General features: G+C 46.8%; 1 protein-coding gene across 1 annotated transcript in view; it reads right to left on the minus strand.

The window, feature by feature from the left end:
• The window catches only part of SPP2 (secreted phosphoprotein 2), a 57,052-nt gene extending 32,571 nt beyond the window's left edge, over window positions 1–24,481 (minus strand). Inside the window, exons 1-6 of the mRNA XM_050900365.1 lie at window positions 24,406–24,481; window positions 24,177–24,301; window positions 22,671–22,793; window positions 20,956–21,066; window positions 19,236–19,290; window positions 18,749–18,838 (exon numbers count right to left, since the gene is read on the minus strand). Coding sequence (XP_050756322.1) covers window positions 18,759–18,838; window positions 19,236–19,290; window positions 20,956–21,066; window positions 22,671–22,793; window positions 24,177–24,301; window positions 24,406–24,454 — 543 coding nt within the window. The 5' untranslated portion in view covers window positions 24,455–24,481 and the 3' untranslated portion in view covers window positions 18,749–18,758. The remainder of the gene's footprint in view (window positions 1–18,748; window positions 18,839–19,235; window positions 19,291–20,955; window positions 21,067–22,670; window positions 22,794–24,176; window positions 24,302–24,405) is intronic.
• Between the last annotated feature and the right edge of the window lie 1,960 nt (window positions 24,482–26,441).

The raw sequence follows: 26,441 nt of genomic DNA on the forward strand, positions 1-26,441 counted from the left end.
CCTAGCATCAAGTACCCTAGACAAAGAGACAGTTTTAAAACCCAGACCCGAGGCTTGCGATTTCTCTGGTTGCTCAGAGGTGCACACTGCAGAGATCACACTCCACCCCTACAAGCCAGGCTCTTGGGCACATCGGCTTTTGAAGCCCCTGCAAGGCCAAGCCCAGAGCCCTGCAGTCTCATCAGAGCATGAGTGCGAATACGAAACAGATGGAGTCTCCTGCATCGCCAGCAGCATCCGCCTTCAAACCGTGGCAGACTCCAGCCTACCAGCATGTCCCTGTGGAACTCCAGCCCTCTGCTCCGAGTTGCTCTTCTCCAGCAGAGCCAACACCGCAAATGTCAATCGATGACAGGCATGAGCACCACGCTGAGTATCTGTGCTTTTGTTCACAGGGGGACCATGCAACATTTTCAATAAATAGTAAGTTCTCCTAAAAATAGGATTTTTAGGGAAACTGGATTATCGGCAACTTTTTGCAGAGTTGTTTCAGCCAGAGAGGGACGAGAAATTCAGAAGTGTCAGAACTGACATAGCCTGTTGTGCAACGGCAGATAGCAACGAAATAGTAATTTCATTATGAAATAGTCAGAACGAATAGTCATTTTAAAGAAGATTCAGTCATGTAATTGGGGCAGAAAACCAAGGCCTAATATTTCAGCTTCAGGCTTCTGTTCCATCCTCTCTCAGTGAAAGAACGAAACCTGTGACACTCTTTAAACCACGGGCAAACAGCAACAGCACTCAGTCATTCACTTCTGGTCTTTCCCCAGACACCCCCACTTCAGCAGGTATATTTGCAGGCTTTGGCACGTAAGCGTTTTGGACAAAAGGCTGTGTTCTGGTTCACTGGACACATTGCAGATGCACGGATCCGCTGCTCTGACCCTCTGAAAGAGGCAGGCTTCAAACACTGCTCCTGTTCTCGTGACAGTCTTTCTCCATGCGATAACCTCATCTATTTGAATCATTTTCTTTCTGCTAGGAAAGACGGCGTGGGGCCTGGGTTATCTTTTCATACTGCCTGTTCCAGAAAATTCACCATCAGGACCCGTGAATCCTTTAAAAGCATTCAGGAGCTCAAGAAGCTGAAAACGATTCCATGGACAAGTGTTTATTTCAGTTCCTTCCAAGGTGATAAAAAGTTTGCAATTAATAAAACAACAGTTTTTAACCAGCTTAGAAAACCAAACAAGTCAAAGGCTCTTGCAATCAGTTCTAGCATTTCCTACAGTCAGTGCTTCATCCCCTCAAAATACTCTGCAAGACCATTCCACTAAGCAGGAAAGGTATAAAAATATTCCTTAGTCACCCCCGCATCAGAAACCGTCCCAGGGTTTTCTGGTTTTTCCCCCCCTCTAGATCTTACGAAGTACCTGACAAACCTGCTTAATGGAGATTTCTCACTGTTGAACAAGACTGCCTTCAGTATTCAAATACAAAAGAAAATTAAAGACCTTTAAAACACGCACAGAAAAAATTATGGGGCCTTCGCTGCCCCATCCCAGTAACCCGCAGGTGTCGTGTAGCCCTTTTCTGGAAGCATGATGCTTGTCAGGGCATCACGAAAACTATTCACCGCCGTCTCAGAGGTTGTCTGCAACAACCAGCTCTGCACCAGCTGCACTTGTCAAGTGCCGCCCACTCACTTCGTAATTTTGTCCGTGCCAGCTTTGAGCTGGGACACTTCTTCACCTTGTATCACGCCTACTTCACTTCTCTAATATTCTCTTTAGGAAGGCCTGTCAGAAGGCTTTTGGGAAGTCTAGATCAGGCCTCTACTTTCCTGATCCACCCCAAACACTTTCAACCAGAAACACCCAAACAGAGCTTTCCTCTGGAGAACAGCACTGGCAAGACTTTACTACATTGCTATACTCCAGGTATACTTTCAAGATAATTTCCATTTATCTGCTTGGTGTGGACACAAGGCTGACTGCTTTAACTACCAGGTTTAAACATTCCTGGCCCTCATTCTTCTGCATAGTACCTCTTTGTGATGAGATTATGGGCTTTTTTTTTTTTTCCTTATTTAAATCAACAGCCTTCAATTTGGGAGGCTGTTATTTTTTTTCTCCATTATTCATTCCAGATCAGGAGGCTCAGCCAGCAGCAGCACCTCCCCACTGCTCGGAAAAAGATTCAGTCTCCAAAAGCACATAAGATTCTTTTTAAGTTCTCATTAATCACGGCCTGTAATCCCTGGGATCCTGCCAGGCTCTGCGGTTTTCCTGGTGGTCTCCTCCTTCAACTCCAAGTCTCACAGATAGCTAATGCCCTAAACCAGTTTGGTCTCTGGAGGCCAGCAAGAAATCCCAATTTCCTTCTTGGGGTCCGTTTCTTCCAGCTTAACCTCCCCCGACTTAATCTGCAATGAACATCTAGACCACTTCCAGGAGCCTGACTTCCTTGAAAGAGTTAAGCCCCATAGTTTTAAGCTTCCCTTTCTAGCCCTGGTCTAACACTGGTTTTCTAGCAGAGACTCCCTGCTTGTCACAGAGAACAAGCAAGGCCCACAGACACATCACCACCACCTTTTCAGAAGCCTTCACCACACGGAGGATTGCCAAGCGCCAAGTGGCACTATCGGCCATCCGATGGTTCCCTGGATTGAAGCTGTGGGAGAAATCTGCTGCTGGTCTTTGCAACAAGTGCCACACGTGTTGACAGTCAAGGCAGATAATGCACAGATAGACCTGGCTTCAGTATCAGTCTGAAAAACAAACAGTATCTGGAAGACGGGGAGGGGCACGTGCCCAGGTACTCCGTGACCAGTGAATCGGATAGGGCCCCAAGCCTTTTAGTGCTTGAGGAATCAAACAGGACTAGAGCAACAAACTGAGAAAAAAAGATGTAGAAGGTGTTCTCCTATTAGCATCACAGCCTCTCGGTAAAGGATTGACTTCTCTTTTGCTGCTTCCTCATGCTAGGAAAAGTGTTTCGTTTGGCTGCTGCTGCTAAAGATTCAGACTTCCAGCTCAGTCGGGAAGTAGCAACAAAGTCAGGACTGGACTTTTAAGTGCCGCAAAGATCACTGTTAGTAAGTTCTTGTTGCACCAAGAAAGTGACACAGAGACAGTATGAAGAAAACCCAAAGTAGGTGGGAAAGGCACATCACATTCTGGGAAGAGAAGAACCAGCTAAGGCCAGGACAAGCACATTCAACAAGTCACTCAACATAGTGCTTCCTTCCCTGAGAGATGTTTTGAGCCGCCCTTGGCTGAGACCATCAGCCAGCAAGGCATGTAAGAACATCATAAAGGAGAACGAGCTTTCCCCGCCGATGCCGCAGGAAGAAAACTACAAGAACACGTCACCTTGGCCAAGATCAGCTGGGAGACCTTCTCGGGACATCACACGGCAGCTCTGACCGCTGAACCACCAAAGCCCACCAGCAATATGCGCAGACGCTCATTCAAGAAAACCGGTCTGAGGTGCCAGTGATTCGCTGGTGCTCTGTTTCCTGCAGAGAGCCCCCACTGCACCGTGAGACTGAGGCAACAATTTGTCCTGGAAAGAGGGAGAAAAGAAAAAAAAAAAAGAGGATTTTAAAGCCAGCAGAAGGTCTGAAAGGAGAAAACGCAGCAGCACCCGTGAAGTGTCAGACAGCAGCAAATTTCTTCCTGGTTGTGCAAGCATTAATTAGTGCACCTAATCTTTAGAGCCATTATGATGCCCTTACTAACATTCACCAGCTGCAGTGAATGAGCTAAGCTCTTGAATGAGAGAAGAGATGGGAGCTAGGAGCAGGGGTGAGGGGAACAAGTAGAAAATTTCAACTATAAAATCAAACCCTCTCCGCAACCAGCATTTCTCTAGCTTTCCTCTTACCAAAGGCACCTTACAGCCTGTAGTCCAAGGCGAGAGACGGCTAGGAAATTTGATTAAAACCTATTTTATCAAAAAGGATAAGTTTGTCATGCAGGAGAGAGAAAACTCTACTGTCCCTAGGAGTAAAAAGCAAAACCATCTTTGTGCCCGGAGCAGAATTTAAGCTCTGGGCTCTGACATGCAAAACAAGCACTGTAACCTGGCCAGGATTTTTTTGTCTCAGTCATTTCTCCTCCTCCCCTGTTCTCTTTACCATTTAAACAAACAGATCCTCCTTCTCCAGGAGTCATTTTATTGCACAGCAGGCCAGAAATCAGAAGGGGGGGGAGACAGAATCAGAATTATTTGAAAACCAGGATCCCGTCTCCCCTGTGCCAGCCTTGCATTTATTCAATTCTGACACCTAGTGGGCATCGCCACCAGTGGGAAGCAGGAGCAGAAGCGGCCAGCCACGCTCACAAGCAGCCTTAGCAGTAACGCTGATGCTCAGCATTAGCTACCGACGAATTCTACCGAGGGATGTGCTCCAGCCATAGCACAGCCGGGTCTCCTTAAATCCTCCCAAGCCTCCACGTTGAATTCGCACTTGCAGACATACTGACAACTGCACACTCCACGGTAAAGTCAAGACTGGAAAATGCTCAGGTCCTGATCCCAGCATCTCACTACTCTGAATCAGGACACGGGCTTGGCAATTAAGGCCTATCCTTCATTTCAGAGAGATCATCCAGGGGTCAGTCCGGTTTGTCACCCACCTGAGATTAGGTTGCTGACAGTAGAGCGTATGCCAGGAAATCTCCACATTCCTTCAGGATGAGCAACAACCTTCTTTCTAACATGGGCTAGGCTCCATCCAGCTTTCACTCGAGATGATCTCTGCCCTTTGAGAAATTTCTTAGATGAGTTTCACGTAGCACCGTACACCTCTTAGCTGCTGGTAGTTCTACCCATTCCCAGCTAGCCCAAGTGAACAGAAGTGCTCTGGGGCTACCAACGCACCAGCACGCTTCCCATGGTGGCACAAACCATACCAGCGTCAAGCACTACATGCGGCAATTATCACTGAGCATCTACGATGGCACAACGGCAAAGAGAGGGTCTGGGAAATGAAACGCTGCGGCACCCTGGAGCCCAAATACCGCCGTGTTTCCCCAAGTGTTGACTGAAGGGCAAGAAGGGAACCGAGCCTATTTTTTCTGCAACACCACTGTATGGCGTTGTCCTTCATCTATACCATGCCGTGGGAATTCCTGCTCAGGCACTATCAGCATAAAAAGCGTTGGGGTGTACCAAAAAAAAAAAAAAAAAAGAAAAAAAAGAAAAGAGAGAAAATGCATATAAAAGGACTGATTCGGCCATGAACACAGGTTTTACAACCTTTTCATAGAGTAAAAAGTCAGCAGTTTCCCTCCTTCCACAGGGACAAACTGAGGTGCCGGAGGTCTGCGTAGCACATGCTCACTGTGTGCAGGGACGGATCTCCTGACACTTCCCCATCTGCAGCAGGTAGCTGTGGTTGCTCCTACTCATTCCCCAAATTATTGCACCAGTCCAAATCAATGTAAGTCCTCACTTCTTTCCTCATCCTACAGCTACTGCAGATGCTCTGCGTTGAAAGAGTGACTATGTTTTTATCTTCTGGGGAGGCAAGGCTCAAATGAACCGCCACAAAGTCCCTGTATGGAGCAAACCCCAGTCTAACACCCCATGGTTTTGCTGTCTCCCTTCAGACACAGCTCCCTTTTTTGCTGTCTCAGAGTTTCTGAACAACCTCAAAGTCTACAAGAGAAGAACTTCTACTCTGCACATTCCTTCCGCTGCAAGTAGCGTCCCTAAGCGGTGTGGAGAAAGCTCCCTCCCTGTCCCTGCTGCTACATAAATCTTGACTCTCCAAGCAAAATCCAACAACAAAACTAGTGGTCCGCTTACATAGAGCCTGCCTCCTCCTCGGTGTACTACGCTCTGCATCTTGCTCTTTGCAGCATTCTCCTTTCTAGGCTAAACGCAGAATGCCAACATCCCTCGTACAACATAGAAGAAAGGTGATATGTTATCTAATGAACTCCAGTGTAACACCCCAGCTCTCACTTAGCAAAGCTACTCTAAGTAATGGCTTGTGGAGGGTGGCCATGGGTAACATAGCACGCCAATGGACGAGTAAAAATATTTCTTGGTGCTGGAACGCAAAAAGGGCTTGATGATAAAGTTCTCCATTTGAGCTTGCTCCCTCCGAGGGAGGCAGTTTTGGAGCCTACCAGTGTACTTGGAGACTGGGAGTCCACAAGTGTGAGGACGTGGCTGAATACAACAGAACCAGGACCCTGGTAGGATTTCAGGCTTCAGTCAGAGCGAGGAGAGATTTGCTCTTGGACGCGGTTGTGGTATTTCAGACCAAACTCTCAGACATGGGAGTTGGAAGGGAACATCCGTAGCAACTACCAGTGGTATGTTGGAGCAACAAGTGCTTGAGTCAGCTATTTGAGACCACGAAAGACTTGAGTAATGCGGACAAAGAAAATATTACTCCCTAGTGCCAGATAAACATCTGCACAGCAGATGCCACATCAGCTTCTGGGTGTGAAGGTATTTGCATACACGCAGCAAGGAGCTTAAAGTACCTGCAATCCATTTTGCTAGAAAAAAAAAAAAAAGTGTTTTCTTTGCTTTTTTGTAGAGAAGTGCACATATGATTAGCATATAGGTGTCCCATGTATACTGGAGAGGGCTGGCCTTTCATTGCTGTCATGCCAGGGGAGGGGAACCTCAATCCGTCCCACTTCTACCAGTTCGATGCCATGCCATCAATAGATGCCTAGAGCCTGGTGAGGGATCACAGGTCAGCAAGAGAGCACCTGAAGAGCAGCACAAAAGAATTCCAGCAAGTCAGCTTCATCGGGGGCCCAACTTAAATGCCTCTATGCAAATGCACGTAGCACGGGCAATAAACAAAGACGTGCACACGCCTGCAGGGCTACGATCTTATCGGCATCATGGAGACCTGGTGGGATGGCTTCTATGACTGGAGTGTTGGAATGGAAGGGTACAGGCTCGTTAGGAAGGACAGGCAGCGGAGATGAGGAGGGGGTGTTGCCCTCTGTGTCAGTGACCAGCTGGAGTGCGTGGAGCTCTGCCTGGGGATGGATCAGGAGCTGACCAAGAGCTTATGGGTCAGGATTAGAGGGCAGGGACGGGTGACATTATAGCAGAGGTCTGCTACAGCCCACCTGACCAGGAAGACTGAGCAGATGAGGCCCTCTATAGACAGATAGGAGCAGCCTCATGTTCACAAGCCCTGGTCCTCATGGGGGACTTCAACCACCCCAGTATCTGTTGGAGGGACAAAACAGCAGGGCATAAGCAATCCAGGAGGTTCCTGGAATGCGTTGATGATAAATTCCTTCTCCAAGTGATGAAGGAGCCAATGAGGAGAGGTGCTATGCTGGACCTTGTTCTCACCAACAAGGAGGGGCTGGTGGGGAATGTGAAGCTCAAGCACAGCCTTGGCTGCAGTGACCATGAAATGGGGAGCTCAAGATCCTTAGGGCAGCAAGGAGGGCGCACAGCAAGCTCACCACCCCGGACTTCAGGAGGGCAGACTTTGGTCTCTTCGGGAATCTGCTTGGTAGAGTACCATGGGATACAGCCCTAGAGGGAAGAGGGGCCCAAGAAAGCTGGTTAATATTCAAGGATCACCTCCTCCAAGCTCAGGAGCGATGCATCCCACCAAAGAGGAAGTCAGGCAAAAACACCAGGAGGCCTGCATGGATAATCAAGGAGCTCCTGGACAAACTCAAACACAAAAAGAAAGCCTACAGAGGGTGGAAGCGAGGACAGGTAGCCTGGGAGGAATACAGAGAAATTGTCCGAGCAGCCAGGGATCGGGTTAGGAAAGTCAAGGCCCTGACAGAATTAAATCTGGCCAGGGATGTCAAGAGCAACAAGAAAAGCTTCTATAGGTACGTCGGTGATAAAAGGGAAAATGTGGGCCCTGTCCAGAAGGAAATGGGAGACCTAGTTACCCGAGACATGGAGAAGGCTGAGCTACTCAATGACTTTTTGGCCTCAGTCTTCACCAGCAAGTGCTCCAGCCACACCACCCAAGTCACAGAAGGCAAAGGCAGGGACTGGGAGAATGAAGAACTGCCCACCATAGGAGAAGATCAGGTTCGAGACCATCTAAGGAACCTGAAGGTGCACAAGTCCATGGGACCTGATGAGATGCATCCGTGGGTCCTGAGGGAACTGGCAAATGAAGTGGCTAAGCCACTATCCATCATATTTGAGAAGTCATGGCAGTCTGGGGAAGCTCCCACTGACTGGAAAAGGGGAAACCTAACCCCCATTTTTAAAAAGGGAAAAAAGGAAGAGCCAGGGAACTACAGGCCAGTCAGTCTCACCTCTGTGCCCAGCAAGATCATGGAGCGGATCCTCCTGGAAACTATGCTAAGGCACATGGAAAATAAGGAGGTGACTGGTGACAGCCAACATGGCTTCACTAAGGGCAAATTGTGCCCGACAAATTTGGTGGCCTTCTATGACAGGGTTACAGCATTGGTAGATAAGGGAAGAGCAACTGACATCACCTCCCTGGACTTGTGCAAAGCATTTGACACTGTCCTGCACGACATCCTTGTCTCTAAATTGGAGAGATTTGACGGATGGAGCACTCTGTGAACAAGGAATTGGCTGGATGGTCGCACTCAAAGAGTTGCGGTCAACGGCTCGATGTCCGAGTAGAGAGCAGCGACGAGCGGCCTTCCTCAGGGGTCGGGATTGGGACCGGCGCTGTTTAACATCTTTGTCGGCGACATGGACAGTGGGATGGAGTGCACCCTCAGCACATTTGCCAACGACACCAAGCTGTGTGGTGCAGTCGACACACTGGAGGGAAGGGGTGCCATCCAGAGGGACCTTGACAGGCTTGAGAGGAGAGGTGGGCCTGTGCACCCTCAAGGGTGCAAACCTCAGGAAGTTCAACGAGGCCAAGTGCAAGGTCCTGCACATGGGTCGGGGCAATGCCAAGCACAAATACAGGCTGGGCAATGAGTGGATTGAGAGCAGCCCTGCGGAGAAGGACTTGGGGGTGTTGGTTGACGAGAAGCTCAACATGACCCAGCAACGTGCGCTTGCAGCCCAGAAAGCCAACTGTATCCTGGGCTGCATCAAAGAAGTGTGACCAGCAGGTTGAGGGAAGTGATTCTCCCCTTCTACTCCGCTCTGGTGAGACCCCACCTCGAGTACTGTGTTCAGTTCTGGGGCCCCCAACATCAGAAGGACATGGACCTGTTGGAGTGAGTCCAGAGGAGGGCCACGAAGATGATCCGAGGGCTGGAGCACCTCTCCTATGAAGACAGGCTGAGAGAGTTGGGGTTGTTCAGCCTGGAGAAGAGAAGGCTCCGGGGAGACCTTCTAGCAACCTTCCAGTACCTAAAGGGGGCCTACAAGAAAGCCAGAGAGGGACTTTTTACAAGGGCATGTAGCGATAGGACAAGGGGTAATGGCTTTAAACTGAAAGGGGGCAGATTTAGATGAGATGTAGGGAAGAAGTTCTTCACTGTGAGGGTGGTGAGGCACTGGAACAGGTTGCCCAGAGAGGTGGTGGATGCCCCCTCCCTGGAAGTGTTCAAGGCCGGGTTGGATGGGGCTTTGAGGAACCTGGTCTAGTGGAAGGTGTCCCTGCCCATGGCAGGGGGGTTGGAACTAGAGGATCTTTAAGGTCCCTTCCAACCCAAATCATTCTATGATTCATTACGTCTATCAAAAGATGTTACAGCCCATGCATGTGCTACAACGGTGCCTGCAGACAAGCTCCTGCCCTCGTTCCCAAGGGACACGACTGCAAAGTCCTGCCTTCTGAGAAGTTTTTCCTTGTGGGACACCTGTGTCAGCAATGCTAAGAGATCAGAAGACCTTTTCTATACAACGGCCACATCTGGAGGTCAGAGGCAACCTCAGTTTTCATTCTTTAACAGTAGTAAGATTTTTTAGCTCAGACAATAACTGTGAATGTATAATAATCTAAATGTCCACTCATTGCCTTTGACAATGTACTGGCAGTGTATCCCACGAGTGATGGAAATCGCGCGGGGACAGTTCCCCACCACTCAACTTCTGTCCGCAGAGGGCAGGTAAGGTAAATTAATGATGCTGAAAGTAGCTTCCTGAAGGGAAGCAGTGCTCCACTCTTGTTTGCTTACAGATGGTTATTTCCCCAAACACACGGCACCTGAAAGAGCAAGGGACAGGCTCTGTTCATCATTCCAGCATCAGCTAGCCAGCCCTTAGCTCAAAGACAAGTTCTCTACTCCAGATCTTGAAAAGCCTACTATCAAACTCAGTAGTCTCTTTTGTCTCTTTTCCCTGACATACAGAGCCACAGTATAAGGATTTTCTAACAAACATGCTCCCCTCCTATTCCGCTGATGCAGAGGCCTGCCACTACTCTCAATCAGCAAAATACGACTGCTTTTAGGCCAAGAGAACTGTCTGTTGGGAACGGAGAAAAGCAAGAGTGAAATAGGGGAGAGTACAAGCACAGCTGAAGCTGGCTCATGTGTCAATCCACCTCATCCCTTCCAGGAGACAAAGCCAGGTCTTAGAGGAACAGCCCAGGAAGTTCTTCTGCTCACCCATGCCTTTGCCTAGGACAGGAAGACAAATATGTCTACGTGAGAAGACAAAGGCCACAATCGCTTGAGCTCAGGAATTTCAGAAAGCAGCTACGCTGTTTCTTTCCACCAGCTTTTAAATGAAGAGTCATCATTCTACCTGAAATCAGCACAAAGGTGTGAAGTCACCCCTATTAGGAAGAAGATGCTCAGCAAAAATTACTCAACTGCAGCAGAGAAACAGATTATGCAAGGACTCTGGAGCTGTGCATTCACAACGAAGGAAGGGGTGATGTTCCCACTCCTGTTGACACAGGCAAAGCAAAACCACCATGAGAAAGGAAAACAGCCCTTCCTCTGCTGGACCTCTGCTCTACACCTTATCAGCACCTTTCGCCCCCTTCTACTCCCTGCTGCTGCTACAGGTAATCATCGAGGGCTCCTGTGACTACGCGTTGTCACGTTTATGAGATAGAAATCCCTACAAATCAGGTTACCTTGCTGCCATCAGTAGGGAAAATTAACTGAGAGTCAAACTGGATGGGTGAATCACTTTAGAGAGAAAAATCAGTTGATTTGGAAAGGAGGGACAGGCATATAACTGATAAAGAGCCAACGATCAATTCCGCAGCTCCCATGACCGCCACTTACTGAGAAAGACAGCTGAGTACTAGGGAGTACAGCAGCAAAACTGCAAACCAAGCCAGTGCGCTCTGCGGTGGGAGTGAATGGGGATGCAAATAGATCTTAAAACCCAGCTGATACTTCTTCCTAAAGAAGACAGCTTCGTTATGTCAGCACATTATAAAGATTTCTTCGGCACTAAATGGCACTGTTGTATTCCACCAGATATCCAACTAATTTGACTGTTTCTGTCTCAGAAAATTCACCTGTTATTTTGATCCAGTTTGGCACAAATCCATCATGAGCATGACAGAAAACACCTATCCGGATCCCTAGTGCTCAGGCAACGGGCACCACCCCAGGAGCCTCTTCCCCCGCCCCGTACCAGAAAAACAGAGCTGGGAACAGGGAAGGAAAGACATAGAGAAAGACAGGGAGAAAAACACATTCGGTCCCAGAACTGCAAACTCCTCACCTGGTTTCTTTCCGTTGCAGCCAGGAGCAGTGGAAAGCCATGCTTCACAGAGTGCTTGGTAAGAGGAAAACCATTTCACATCGGGATCTTGGCGTCAGGTAACACACAGGGAATCAAATTGCCCAAGCAGGTTGGCTGCAACAAGAGTCTCCAGTGCGCAGTCTGAAACAGGATCTCCAGCCCAGTCAGGAGAGACTCCCTGCACCGCAGGGCTGCTCAGTCCTTATATTCCTGTTGATCCAGGTGCCTGCACAACCAACCCAGCATGTAGGTGAACCGTTGCGTTATCCCAACTACATACAAAACACCTCTTCAGTACCTTCACTGCATACATGACAGCTTCTGTAGGAACAGCTTCTGTTGCCTATTTACAGATGACTTGCGTACGTCCAGTGGGGTCACATCTGCACTAGATGAATTAGGTGTGCATAGAAGCACAGCCCTAATACCAGCCTACACCATAACCAAAGAGCAAACTTGGTGGTAAAGCCTTAAAAAAACCCCAAGAAAACCCCAAAACTGCACAGTAACCTTTCCCTTCCCAAAGGGCTGCAGGGTGGCTCTGTCGCATGGAGTGGAGTGGAAAGGGACAAGACTGAAAAGACCTGTTTCCCAGGAGAGGAACACATCAAAGGTCTGTTCTAACCTGGCCTTGTTCCGAAAGCCATTAGGACCTGACAATCACTATCATTATCTTCTCTCAGCTCACCACATCAGCGGTCAAGTACCCATTAAAGCTAGATTGCTGGTGGGCTAAAACTCAAGCCTTTGGATTTGTAGCAAGACACCTTTTCCACAGCTGTTGCACCCCAGAGAAAAAAGAATTAAGTGCCTTTATTAGTTTGAATGAATCAATAATTAGCTACAAGCATTCCAGAAAATTACAAGCAACCGGAGAGCAACGCAGAACAAACAGATGGAATAATGATCCTTTAATAGCATCATTATGAGATGGCACAACACATACTGGACACAGTTCGCCAGGTGTCTGAGACAGTCCTCCCAGTGAGCTCTAGCACATCAGAAGGCGGCTATCGAGTGACAAGAGCACGCATTTAGCGTCTCAGGAGCTCATCCAATGGTCATCTGACATTACAGCACAAAGTGAGTGTAGGGAAAGACTGTCACTTCATTACAGAATAGGTTTTCACGAGAAAGGAAAGGAAATGGCATCAGGTTGTTTCTTCCCATGCTGGATCTTTGAATCTTGACTCTTCTCATTCTCCAATCTACTTTTAAAAAAGGGGGGGGGGGGGAGAAATGTCATAGCTCAAAATTTGTCTCATACTTCACAGTACTAACCAAACATCCATGGCCTCAGAAAAAATGTATTCAGCTTCACTGAGTTGCTTATTAATTTGTTTAGCATCAGAATCACACCACGAGGAATCTGTAAAAAGAAACCTGCATATGCAAAACGCTTCACATGTGCACAAATGTCATGTCAATTGCTAATTAGTGTAAAAAAAAAAAGAAAAAAGAGAACCAGACTGCTAGAACAGTGAAATAAGCAACACGGGACACAAATCAACACATATTGTAAAGTCTCAGAAGCAGAGATGGTTGAGGCTATAAGCTGCTGTATGGTCTTCTGGCTCTACAATATGCAGAAGAAATTTGAGATATGTTTTTCTAAGGGAACATGTGACTGCTTCTACAGCAGACTGTAGCCTACGCTGTTATCTTCAGCAAGTTTGTCACCATGGCAACCTGAAATTTTTCTGTAAGACAATTTTGTTAGTAAAATTTTAGGGATAGATTTGTGCCAGAAAGGAGTGTCCACACATGTGGTAGTGAAAGATATAGTGACCCTCTGAGAGCAGCTTGTCCAGGAGCTCCTGAGTCCTGCCCAGCCCTGGAGACAGGGGATGCAGGCCAAAGAACCAGGACCGGCTGCTACACTCATCACTGGGGACCAAGTGACAAGAGAAGAAACAGGAACAAGTGGGATCATGGGAAATTCCAGCTCAGTTTAAGGAAAAATCTCCCCCCAAGAGTGCTCCGACACTGAACCTGGAGCCTAGAGAGGATGAGGGATCTATATCCCAGGATATTCAAACCTCAGCTACACAGCTTCATGAACGTAGCCCTGCTTTGAGCTGGGGTTGGGCTTCCAGAGGTCCCTCCCAACCTGCGTGATTCTTTGACGAGCTCATTTCTAGTGCTTGCAAAATGCAACATTGAGCAGTAGGCTGGAAGACAGCCGAGAGCCCTTTCTGTTCCTCCAGCGAAGTCCTGTTGGTTTTCTCCAGGAATTAGACTAAGGGGCTTGCAATCAGGCCTTAAAGACACAGCAAAGTCTAAGGAATCATCCAAGCTCTGCATCCTCCAGAAGCAGGAACAATTCCCTCAGCGCAGCAGTGGATCTAATCCTTCGAAACAGATCCAGAAGAGGTGGAAAAAGGGCAAGGCGAAAATCGCTGCCATTCAGAATAGCAACAAGAGATTGTCACGGCGATTCTCCTCTCTGCTGTAACACCTCTGCTTCATCCCCGCACCACGATCTGACCTGAGCATCAGGAAAGGTCCTGCCTGGGTCTGTTTCAATTTCAGTCCTTCACCTCTGAACAGACGAAAGTATGCTGTCCCCTCTGCTACAGCATATCACAGATGCCAGGTGACACCAAGGACTTAGCGATCACAGGCAGCTCCAAGGCAGGAGGAATACGACGGTAGCCTGTCATTTCCTCCACGTCACCTAAGCGATAAATTGCTCTAGCTCCCACTCTCAAAGCTGATCCGATACGGAGCTCATGCGCTATGCAACAGAGCCCATTCTGCAGGGATTTTCCTTCTCTCCGATGCTTCACTTTTTTCCCCAGAAAGCAATAAGCTGCTTTCTGAGAACTGTAGAAAGTGGGGTGGGTGAATGGAGAAGAAAAAACAAAAGACAGAATATATGAAGCCATGAGAATACAAAACTGGAACTAAAATCAAGCAGCTTCTTAATGAGGACACTGGGGATAAAAGCTCTTCTTTCCATGCCCCAGGAGGGTTATGCACCCTGCTCCATTATTATTTTTATAGAAGACAGGCAAATAAGCATCCATTTCACTCTGTAGGTTGGATCCTGGATTTCTTGGGTATGAGAAGAGGCCCAATGTTGCCAGTTATTCTTCCATTGAAAAAAAAACCCTAATATTCAAGGATGCCATTCTATTCACTTCTGCTCTGCAAGGCGCTAATCAGCTTGTAACAACTGCCATCGCCACATTCCCGCCAGCAGTGAGCTGTGCCAGGTGAGAACTCAGCCAGAGAGTCATTTTAAGAAAAGTGTAGAAAACTTGAGGAGGAAATCACAGCCCCTTGGCTTGATGCAGAAAGAATGTGATTGTTAAAAAACACTTTCCTTGTGTGATTAATGACAGTAAGAGAAAATCAGCACTCATAATCTACGTGTACATTGCAAGCAAAGGCAGGAACTTTCTCCCTAATTTTCCTGTTCAAGGAAATGAAGCATTGCTGGTGAGACTCCAGACATAAAGTCATAGGTCGGACTCCACCCTGCACAAAAAAAACCTGCCTTAGGCAGCTGATTTTGGAAGAGCAGAGCGTTGGGGCCCTTTTCTTTTGCTTTCTGGGGTTCAAGGTCTTAGGCGAGTTTGAGCCATTTTTTAGGCTCCTCTTTGCAATTCAGAGCCACAAACACCATTAAGCAGATTCCAGCTTAATGGAACCCCTAATTCCTTATACCCGTGCACACTCAAAAAGCCTTTCGTATTGTGTGTGTGCACGCTAAACAGCATCCTTTCAGAGCAGGAGCCCCTCCTCCCCAAGAGTTTCAACAGGGGCTCGACTGCATCGCTAACATGCCCTTTGCTTGACACTGTGGCAACTGATACAGCTCTGACAAGCTCTGCACATACCTGGCAGGCCAAGCTAACTAATGACCTGAACGCTTGTTGCGGGCTAAGGCTGTTAACCAGCGATCAGCTGTTGTACAGCAGCTGGCTCTCCTGCTGTCACTCGCTCACGTGCCTGAGCTATTTGTAGAAAAGACTGGTCCACAGCATGACATGTGAATTTTACAATCTCCTCAGTTCCGGAGATGCACTAGCAGATAAATCCAGAAAAATCTGATTAGGACTTGTCACCGAAGTAAGCTCATTAATCATTGATGTGGTTCTTTCATACACAGTTTGCCAACTCCTGCAGGCACCAGCAGACCGGTGGGTCTAAAGACTGCAGACTTGAAAGAGTTCTTCTTTATATAAAACAATTGCACTGATTTTTTCCCCTTGAATATTTAGCACATTCTAATAAATAAAAAGAGCCACAAAGCACCAGTGAGATCATTTAGCCTAGCTTCTTGCACAGAGTCAGGCACACGATTCCCCTGAAATAATTCCTGTAGCCAAAAAGATACGAAGATCTAGTTCAGAAAATGTAAAATCCAGCATGAAAAACTCTGTCAGCCACTTGCCTTAGTAATTTTTGCAGCAGTCAGTTACCCATACTGTTGTGTTAAAAAAAAAAAATCATATTTCATTTCTTACCTGAACTTGTCTAGCTTTGCCTGCCAACAACAGGTTCTTTGAGTAAGAGATGAAAGTCTTATGTTATTAAATTGCTGTTTCCCCAGCCTCCCCCAAAATATTCTCAGCTAAACTAAGCCAGTTGAGCTACTGCCATCTCAAAACACAGCATATATCTCCCATGCCCCAACAAACACTGCCATCACAGCACAGCTTGTAATAATGCCAGCCATGATCACACAGGTGCCAAAACACAGGGAAAAAAGCCATGAATAACTTCCCCTGGCCTCAAACACATGAAATAATTTGGATAAGCATGGCTCCAAATTAAACCCACGGATGAAACCCTCTAATTCTGGATACAAGTGAAATTGAGAAGTAAGACTTCTCTCCAGACTTTACAGCTAATAATAAGTCTAACTGATAAAAACAAGAGAAACAAGGAGTTTTGAAATTCTCCCTTCATCTCCTGAGGTATCTGCCTCTGAGATGTCCAAAACCTAGGACACTGGCATGAAACACAGCTCCATAAATGACACTTGCAACCTATCTTCAAGAGCAAGCAGAAAGTATTAAAACTCAAACTGCACAGGATTTCAAGAACCATATATTTCTCCCCATTTGTTTCACGTTCTCTTTCAAGAAGATTTTACAGCTTGCTTCTGGTTTAGAGATCTGTTAGACATTAGATACAGGAACACAAAACATTTGTGATTACTGCTTAATGGGGGATAGCTCCTCTTAGAGCCAAAGAATTAATTTAAGATACCTGGCATTTTCCAAACACAAAGAAAAGGATGTCTCCCCGTTTCAAGCACATAGATCTCCTTCCCTGCAACTTTTCTGGAAGATCGGTTGAAGAAAGTTCAACCCAAATTCACCCAGCCAGACTGAGACAGTTTGGTTCTCAGAAGCCTACAATGGTCAGGCATTTACAAAATTTGTCCCTCTCGTCTCTGGAGCAGAAAGTCAGCCTTATGCTACTCTTCAGTAAGCCTCAGTCTTTCCACACCATCTCCTCGGATTAAAGGTACCCAGAAGGACACAGAATGCACACCAGAATGCCACTGCAATATGCTCAAGGAAGTTCAAAGACATTTAGAAAAGTTAGAGATTCCTATAAGAGGAAAGGCAGTGATGAAAACAGTCTATCACCTTTACTAGCTCATAGATAAACTAAAATAGCATATGGATTTAATGAAATCATTTTTACAAACAAAGACCTGACCTAGCAGAATGACAGAGTTTTCCTTTCATATCTAGTTTCTAGGAGAGTAGGGGGTATGTCTCTTTCAGCACATATAGGTTTACCACAGATATGCTTATGAGTAACATGTGTTAGTTTTTGGTGAGTCATCGGTGCTAAATTACATCTAAAACTGTCTTGTTTCCAATGCAGCAGGCCTGAATTGAGCTCCACACACATGCAGCATTCAGTTCTGGCACTCTCTACAGGGACAGAGACCTGCTAATGATATGTACCCAAGCGAGCGTGCAAAACCTTTTTCATCACAAAGACATAGTGCTAAGTAATTTCCTCTTCCTTTCCCAACTACTTTAAAACTGTTTAGCATGCCAAAGAATGATCTCTATTTCTGTGTTGCTAAAACTCTTTCAAAACCACTTCCCTTTAGATTAACTCCATAAGACAGCAGGTAAAATATCAGCAGCAATTAGAGCCGCTCCCACATAGAGCCTCAGAAGTAGGTCAGCAAAGGTAATTTGTGTAGGATAGGCCTTGCCAGCTCCAATGAATCATGAGTGCCTTTCATTATCATTCCCATTAATTGGGCTCCAAACATCTCCTTCACAGCTTCTCTGCAACAAACACTTGCCCTGGGTAAACTGCATCTTGGTTCTCCCAGCTACCTTACTACCACACTCGTTTTTTGGTTGCTGAACTGTGTGGCCTCGGGGCTCCGTTGCATTAGATTCGGCACAAAGACGTGGCCATTCCTCCAAGAGTTTGCAGGGTACAAATAGACACAACCAGCCATGGGTGGGAGGAGAGCACCAGCGCAAAGATGGCAGGTGACTTGCTGAAGGACTGGGGCACCCAACAACTCATCTGTGTCTTTGCCAATACACAGCCACGGCACGTGCCAGACCCCATAGCCAAGTGATACACCCCTGCTAAGGGCAACCAGTTTGGACAAGGTCCAAAGTTTCCACGAAACTTTAGACACAAACATGTCTCTGCTAACCAAGAGAGATGGAGGCAAAAAGGCAGAACTGAGCTTGAGCTCAAGGCTTAAGCCCTATGCTAAACTCAGGCCAGCAGATTGATTTTCTTGCACACCGTTCACACTCCCAGCACACCAGGACGCTGATGTTTGCGTGAGTATATGGGATGGACTGCTCAAGAGCGAGGAAAAGCTGTGAGCTCTGTAGTTGGGATGTCTTCCTAGGAGTGAGGCAACAAGAGGAAAATCAAAAATGTCTTCTGCTGCCTTGACAACTAACTGGCCCGACCCCTGTTCTGTGAGCCCTTCTGTAGGCACCAGAGATCGCCACCCCATCAACATTTGTCGATGGTGCTGACAGTGCTGTTTGTGTCACTGAATTTCCCCGTAAGCAAGTCCTACAAATGCCTAGAGTAAAATGGCTTTTAACATGCTCACAGCCAAGAACCACATTCCCAAAGAGGTCCTTCATCCTGAGCAGTCGCTTTCCCACCCTGCCGCAAACCCTGCAGACCTAGGGTGCATAAAAGCTACACTTTGAATTGTACTCACCCAAACCGTATTATTCAATCTTGTCAGAGCTGAAATAGCTGGGTTTATGCCAGTCTCCATGGCTGCGGCCTCTTCCCCTTGAAGGGAAGGCTTCAGGACAAATACATGTTTTAAAAAAAGAACACAGAGACACACACGAGTGTTACATGCTTTCTCACACGCGTTCATTCAGCATTCTGCACAACATCAAGACAACCTCAAGGATGCACGCAACTACTGGTTATGAGACCACAAATCTGGCAATCCAGAAGATGCGTACACAGAGTATAAAAACCTCAGCACTGCCCTACTTTGCAGCCTAATGCCCTCACCGTTTCTCAATGAGACACCCCTCTGCAAAGGAAAAAGCAGCTGGCCATGGCCTGAGCAAACTGCTGGTCTTCCATATTTACTTCTCTCTCAGACAGATGACCTTCAGATGGTCCAAACAGATGATCCAAAAGGCAAACATGTGGCAGGACAGTCCAGCATGGCAGAAATGGCTTACCTTCTCTGCGACTGCTGCCTCGCCTGTAGGGGTTCATTATCGGCATGTGCATCATCTGTAAATTAAAGACGTTTCTTTAAAAAGCTCATCTGTCAAAAAGTCCGCTTCTCCTTCATTTCCTCAAGTACTATGTGATCACTGAAGTAGTTTCCAAACCTCCTTACTAATTTCTCTGAAAACAAGATTACTGCTGATACTGTTGCAAAGCAGTGATGTTGCTAAGGAAGTCTGCAGTTGCAGGTAGGCTCTCAGGTCAATACCTTTCGTACTTCACACCTTACCTGACCTTCCTGTAGTGCAGAGACAGCCAGGAGAACAGAGCCCAGAGAGCAGAGCTAGTCTGTTGCAGTCACACAGGGCATGTGTCTTTGACTCATTTATCCCAAATTACTCTTTTAAAAGCTCTCTATACTCTTCTTTTGTTGGTCTCTATCCAAGTAATATGATGCCAGCCTCAGCCACTCACAATTCCTTCTCCTATCCAAATGCCACCAGCACTGACACCATCCACCACCGCTACACCACACCATCTCAGCCAGGCTGAGATCCCTTGAACCGAGTTACAGCTCCAGAGCAAGAGCTATGGTGCACTTGCTGCAGCCCTCTGCAGAAAGAAATACTTTCCTTTTCATGTGCAATAATTCCCTTTGGCATTTATTCCTTATTAACATTGCAGGAAATATATTCCCCAGCAGGAATATTGGCAGCAGTACTGAATTTTAAGTGATGGTTAAAGACGACTTGCAGGAAGATGTCTGCTTGTAAAAGCAAGTGTTTATACCGAGTGCCCTATTAAACAAGAGTTATGCTTAACCCACAGAGGATAGACTGAACATCCAAGACTATGTTACATATTTCAGTACTTCACATGCAGTCTTTCTGCTCTGCAAATCAAGACTTCCTGTGGTGCATTCACTAGCTGGCTCTGAATAGAGATTCTGAACCAAAAAAAAAAAATTACAAGCTGATTTGACAATTCAAATGAAGAGAAGGTGACACAGAATGCTATTTCCTTCAAGTTATTCGTTTAGTCACTTGCACTTTCCAAAAATAAAAGCAGTCCATATCCTCTAGGACCTTGCTTGTGAAACTATCTTTGTTCCCTGCATATAATCCTCAAGCACAACACCCACTGTAGATCTGTGTTGTAAGTGCAGGCACCCAGGTTCAAGTGTCAGTTCATGGGAAAAGTGGACACTGGCATGATTTGAAAAGAGCTAGCAGGAATTCACAGGTTGGGTCAGCATTTAATCACACCTTAAAAACCAAATAAGAGCTCAAAAAGGGCACACAAACCTCAGGAGAGCAAATGTTCTTCAGCTACACTGTGATTACATGCTCAGCTGAGAGCTGGGTTTGGTAACAGAGCCAGAGCCATCAGTATTTGTTTCCGTCCATAAGATGTGCCAATCACCGTTCTCCAGGCACATACTCTATACGTCAACAAAGAAAGAGTGTCGGATTGGTGGATGTGCCAGACTGCCGCAGAGATTCACACTCTCCCCAGGCATCCATCAAGCAAGGTCAAACCTCTCAGCTGATGAAAAGTGAAGCATTACAGGAGACAGCTGGATTTCAAACCACATTCCATTTTCTGATCAAAACCTCCAACTGCAACAAGAGTTGCAGTTCACACATATACACCTGACTTCTCCTTCAAAGAGGATGAGCAGAATTTTCACTCCCCCAGGCAGCAAAAATCAGTTTTCCCCTTCCTTACCTCCTCGCTGCTCATCGATTCAGAGCTGGATGTGCCACGATTGCACTGCACGATAATGTTTGAGATCACCTCAGCAGAGACTTCCACAACACTTCTGCAGAAAGCGGTTGGCTGTAACAGATGAAAACAGAGCAAATCTCATAGAGCGAGCTACTGTGCAAACCCTCTCATGGGAGTTTCACTGCGGGGAGGGAACCTGTACGGGGATTTTAAAATCAAATTCCGAAAGAAAGACACTCAAGCAAGACTATACACCTAACAAATTATTGGAGCACACTGTGGCCAGACCAATATATTCTGGCAGCATATGACTACGCACAAGTTATTGCTCCACTTGCTAATATGCAAGTTATTGTGTATTAGCTGTAGGAAGTCTTGAGCCTGCTAGAGGCAGAAGAAAATCTCCAAATCCTTTTCATGGCTCTGGCATCACCAATCACAAACAGAAGAGCTGTGCAGGGCTATGCTGATGGCAGCTCCAGCTCTGGAAGTTAAACTACCTTTAAAGAAGTTGTCTCTACAATTTGACAGAAGCTCCAGCAAAACCTCCCACCCAAGTCTGGAAAACAAGAGATCCTCACACTATCTTTCATACTGTATGGCCTCAAGAAGAAATGAAGAGGGACAGTGTCTGTTTAGGATACAGTGATAACTTTGCAGCAGCTAACCCTTGCGTCTAAAGAAAACCTAGCAACAACCATCAGTTCCATGTTGTCCCATCTACATGCACACACAAGCTGCTTCGCTCCAGAGCAGCAATACTCGAAGCGACGTTTACCTCCCTCTTCATGGGGTAAACGACCTCCTGAGGTAGTAGCACGACTCCTAGGCTATGAGGAAAGCCTTTGTGCCATCTGTTCAGCGCCTTCCCAGAACCCCTCCTCTTCCCTAAAGACTGTGCCCAGGAAGGACAGATAAGTCTGGCAGCCATTCACAGAGGAACAAGAGGCGAGAAGAGCTCAGCTTGGAGCAGCACAAAGCAGCAGAGATAATCTCTGTGGAAGTCTGACAAGCAGTATGGCATCGTTGCACACAGGGACTCAAGAGCTACTCCACATGCTTTGTAAGATTTGTGCAAGCCGTTAGGACACAACCACTCAGAAGCTTGCAATAGGAGCCATATTTTAGCAAAAATTCTGTGCACAGAGAAGTCGAGATTCGAAGATGATGTATTTACACCAAAGCTGGTCATCTAAGAATCAGAGCAGAGCAAGAGCTATATCAAGAGCCTGATCCGTGTTTATTTCAGGCTGAAAAGAGAATTGAAAAATCTGAAAAAGATTAGCACTGTCAGCACAGAGTGGGAATCTGCACCACAGAGGATGATAAGCCTTTATATGGTGCCTAGATACATGACAGACAAAGCAGGTCAAACATCAGTTTTTCTACCCTCCTATCTTCGAAAAGAAGCCATACTTCCCTTCCAGGATTTTGTCCCAAAGCACACAGACGCTTTCACTACATGCTGCTCCAAGACACACATCCTCTTTTCAGCTCACAGCAGTTCCTGTATTCCCCGCTGACCAGGCAGAAGAGTTTCCCAGCACTGACCCTTCCCCACCTAACACCCACTCCATGCTGCAGGTTGTATTTCTTTGGGTTTGTTTTTGTTTGTCAGAAAGCCAGTCATTCTTCAGCACCGGTAGTGTTTCAACATGTCCTAAGAACATCCTGCACGGAGGGCGGGCGTTCACATTCACACCAGAGGCGCTTACCACGAAAGGCCCCATTTTGAAGTCACATGTGAAGGGGTCTCTCCCTGAAGCTTTCGTGCACACAGTTTCACGAATGCTGAACTGCAGCTCTAGTCTATAGGCATCGCTGTTCCACATGTCAACCTGGTAAAAGAAAGGTCAGCACAATATATAATTAGTGCCTGCCACTCTTCTATGCCCACTACATAGCAACATCACTTCTTTGTCAAGCAGAAGCAAGACGTAAGGGCATTATGGGTCAGTGCCCAATTTAGAGCAGATTAGTGTGTGTGAGAAAGGCTATTTTCTTTTGCTCAGGAGTTATTGTCTTAGGCAGATTTGGTAACAGCAACACAGAACAGCTTTCCACGGGGGTTTCACTTGAAATCCCACAGCCATTGCAGGATCCTCCTCCTGCTCAGAGTCAACTGGAGGGACTATAGCTGTCAAAGGGAGATAAGCATAGCATTACCCCTGGCATGCTACCCCCTCTTCTGTGGGAATCAGGGTCCTAACAGCTCTGCTTTGGATATCTAGACTGCTGGGAAGTCTACTGCAAATACCTGACTGGGAAAGTAAATCACACGACTGCAAGCAACTGAATTAATGCAGTTTAACGCAGTTTAGAGCGTCGCTCCTTGTCAGCTCGGGTGCTTCCATGGGCAGCGTGCATGCAACACTGCAAGCTTGAGAGACTTTGGTTGCTTTTGTTGACACATTAGGATTTTCTTTTCTCCTTCTCACAGTCTAATCAATGTTCTAGCTCAAGATGGGAGACTCAAAAAAAAACCAAACCCAAAAAAACCCCCCAAATAACAAATCCCCACTGCTTTCAAGTACTTCCCCCCCCGCAAACTAGATCAATCCAAAAGTCATCTTGTCATTCATTCTTGCAGAAGACTCGATACACAGCTTTGATAGAAACAGAATGGTTCTGAGGATGTTCAGGAACACGGACACGCTAACTTTAAATTAGGAAGCTTTAACTCCTTAACTCTGGGTATCCAATATAATTCTTAGCAATGCAAATTAAAACAGATATGGATTTCCTGCCTGCATTTAGACACTAGCAGATTTAAACCAGAATTAGTGTGTAGACACAAATGACAAATACAGATTGGAGAAAGAATCCTGAATATGTTTGTGGTGGCATTTAATTAGCAGTGCGGACATTCAGCTGAGACCTTCAGATGAAGGAGGTTATTTTATGCCCAAAGCAAAGCAGTTAGCTGGAGGTATTTAAAAACACCAGTTTTGAAAAAAAAATCTTACAAGACATCCCTCAAAGATTTCCATTCTACGGGTGGAAAATTTGAACTCCTAAAGTATTTTTAATTACAAACCAATATACAAAGAATATTTAGGTTCCTAAAGCCATAACTTCAGATAATGCCTCAAACCCACGCTCTTCCAAGCAGCATCAGAAAACTCCAACTAAATCTGGGTTTCCAGGGTTGGGTGAAAAAGAGTTTTTCATCACAGCAAAGCATATTTCAGGTAAAGGATCTCCGTTGTCTGCGCACTTACTCTTGTGACGTGGCTCCTGACAACACCATACAGGTTTGTCCCCCATGACTGAGAATTGATCCTCGCAATGGAAGCATTGAGAGCCTCTTCTGTGACAGGGAGTTCATAGTCGTACACTGGAAACCCTGAGATGGAGGCACAGTTCCATTAGGAGTTCATTGTGGTCTGGTACTTTTCCTCCCTAAACCACCGTAAGAAAGAGGACATGGCTCCATTCTGAGCAACTTACCTGAACACGAGAAAACACTCAGTGTGAGGACAAAAATTAAGATCCTCATAGCGTGCCTTGCAGAATCCTCTGGTCTTTTCCCTTTCTAAGCAAGCATTTCCAGTGTATATACCTCTGTCTTTATATAAATGCAGCCTTGATCCTACACCTGACCTTCCTGTGTCCAAGCTCTGCTACAAACGTTGCACTTTAAACAGAATTGATCCGAGAGTAAATATTTGCTGTCAGCTTTTCTCCATTTAGCAGCAGTTCTCTGATAAGAGACGGGCTGCACTGTCCTTTTCCCAGGACCGCAACTAAAAGGGAGCACTGAATTCCTGATATCTCCATAGCCAAAGGCAGAATCTAGTTATTTCGTTCACTTTTAGCCATTAGTTATCCATGTAAAGCTGGTGAGTCAACACTTTCCTTAGCACCGGACCCAGCACCTTTGTGTCTCGGCAGCAACTGACAGCACTTACAGCTGGCGTTCCCCGAGGAGGGGACGATCCTCCAGCACGGAATGGGAATCCACCCACGTGGACCCGTCCAACACCACCACCCTGCAGGCCAAAGCATCCAACAGAAGCCTCCCAGGCACACGGCAGACCCTTGGGACACCCCAGGGCTGTTTGCTGTGCAAGCTCCTGGGAGCTCTGCTATTTGGTACGTGCCAGAAGAGCTCCCACATTGCTTTGACTCTTGCCAAGTCTGAGCCCAGCTAACCAAACAAGCGAGTGGCTGTAGACATTTGGTTTCCTCTGTCAGATCCCCCTGATGCTCAGGCTTCAGTTTCAGCACAGAAATTAATGGGCTTTTTGAAAAATTAGGGCCTGACTTCGGTACTGAAAGCACCATAAGGAATTACAGGGACGAGCTAGACACGACACCTCAGCACTTAGCTAACTGGAGCCACTTGCTAGTCTTGGTTTCCAGATACAGGCAACGTATCTTATCACTCTACCACAACTACCCCATAACAGAGTCACTGAAACACTTCTAGTAAGGTTCAGAGATGCACCTGGGTTTTAAGCGCTTAAAGGCTGTCCGTGGGGGTTGGGAGGGGAACAGCTGCCTTCAAACAAGTTCACCCATTGCTGACTGTTCACAAGGTAGAGGTGTGTCTAACCATGTTCATTTTGAGGATCCCGTGTGTGAAATTCCTCCGTTAACCTTCAAATCGCAGTTCCACTTGAATTATGTGGCGCAGGGTCATTTTAAGAACTTCCCAAATGACAAGCACTCAAGGGAAGACATGGGAGCATGCAAAGTACCAGGGCTCAGATTCAATAAGGCAGAGGATAAAGTTGCTTCTGGTTGTTAGGTTGTCAGATTGCAGGATGGCAGCCGATCACAAGGTTGCACACTGGGGGGATCTGACTCCTCGGGTGACAGATGGAGTCGGGTAAGCATCACTCACACTACAAGTACTTTAAGGCAAAGACCTGTACAGGCGATGCACTTCTAAGACACAACAGAAACAACTGCCCAGGCGTGGGCCTTGATGGTCACCGGATTCATGCCCTGTTGTTGCTGCGAGATCCTAGAAAAGGAATCTGTTGAGCCATGGTACACCCCAGGAAAGAGTTCGTGTGCCAGTTGGCAGAGCTGCACGTGAGCACAGAGACTGCGCTAGGAACAAGCCACGCCTGGGGGGGGACAAGCAGACACAGCACCAAACAGGAACCTCGCTGGGGCCACGTGACTGGCTAGTGCCACACCACGTGTGCCCCATCCCACCCAAGCACTGCTTTGAGAGAGGTGGATGCGGGTGCATGTTCCGAAAAGGGGTGGGCGTTTTTTGCAAGCCAGTTTGGATTTCAGCATTGGGAACATGATCAAAAACGCTGATTGAAACTTTGCCCAGTCACAAGCCAGAGCTTCTTCCGTACATCCATTCTCCTTGTTCGCTGCAGCTGAAGACATTCTCTCCTGGCTCTTGGACACACTCATCCGTACCAGGGTCTGCCCTTCCTGCTTCCCAGTTCTCCTGAACTGCTGTCTGTGCCACGGGGAGGCCGGTAATATTCTTCTGTGGCTACAGCCATGCCAGAACA

Source organism: Gymnogyps californianus, chromosome 7 (genome assembly GCF_018139145.2).
Source record: "Gymnogyps californianus isolate 813 chromosome 7, ASM1813914v2, whole genome shotgun sequence".
NCBI classification, from domain to species: Eukaryota; Metazoa; Chordata; class Aves; order Accipitriformes; family Cathartidae; genus Gymnogyps; species Gymnogyps californianus.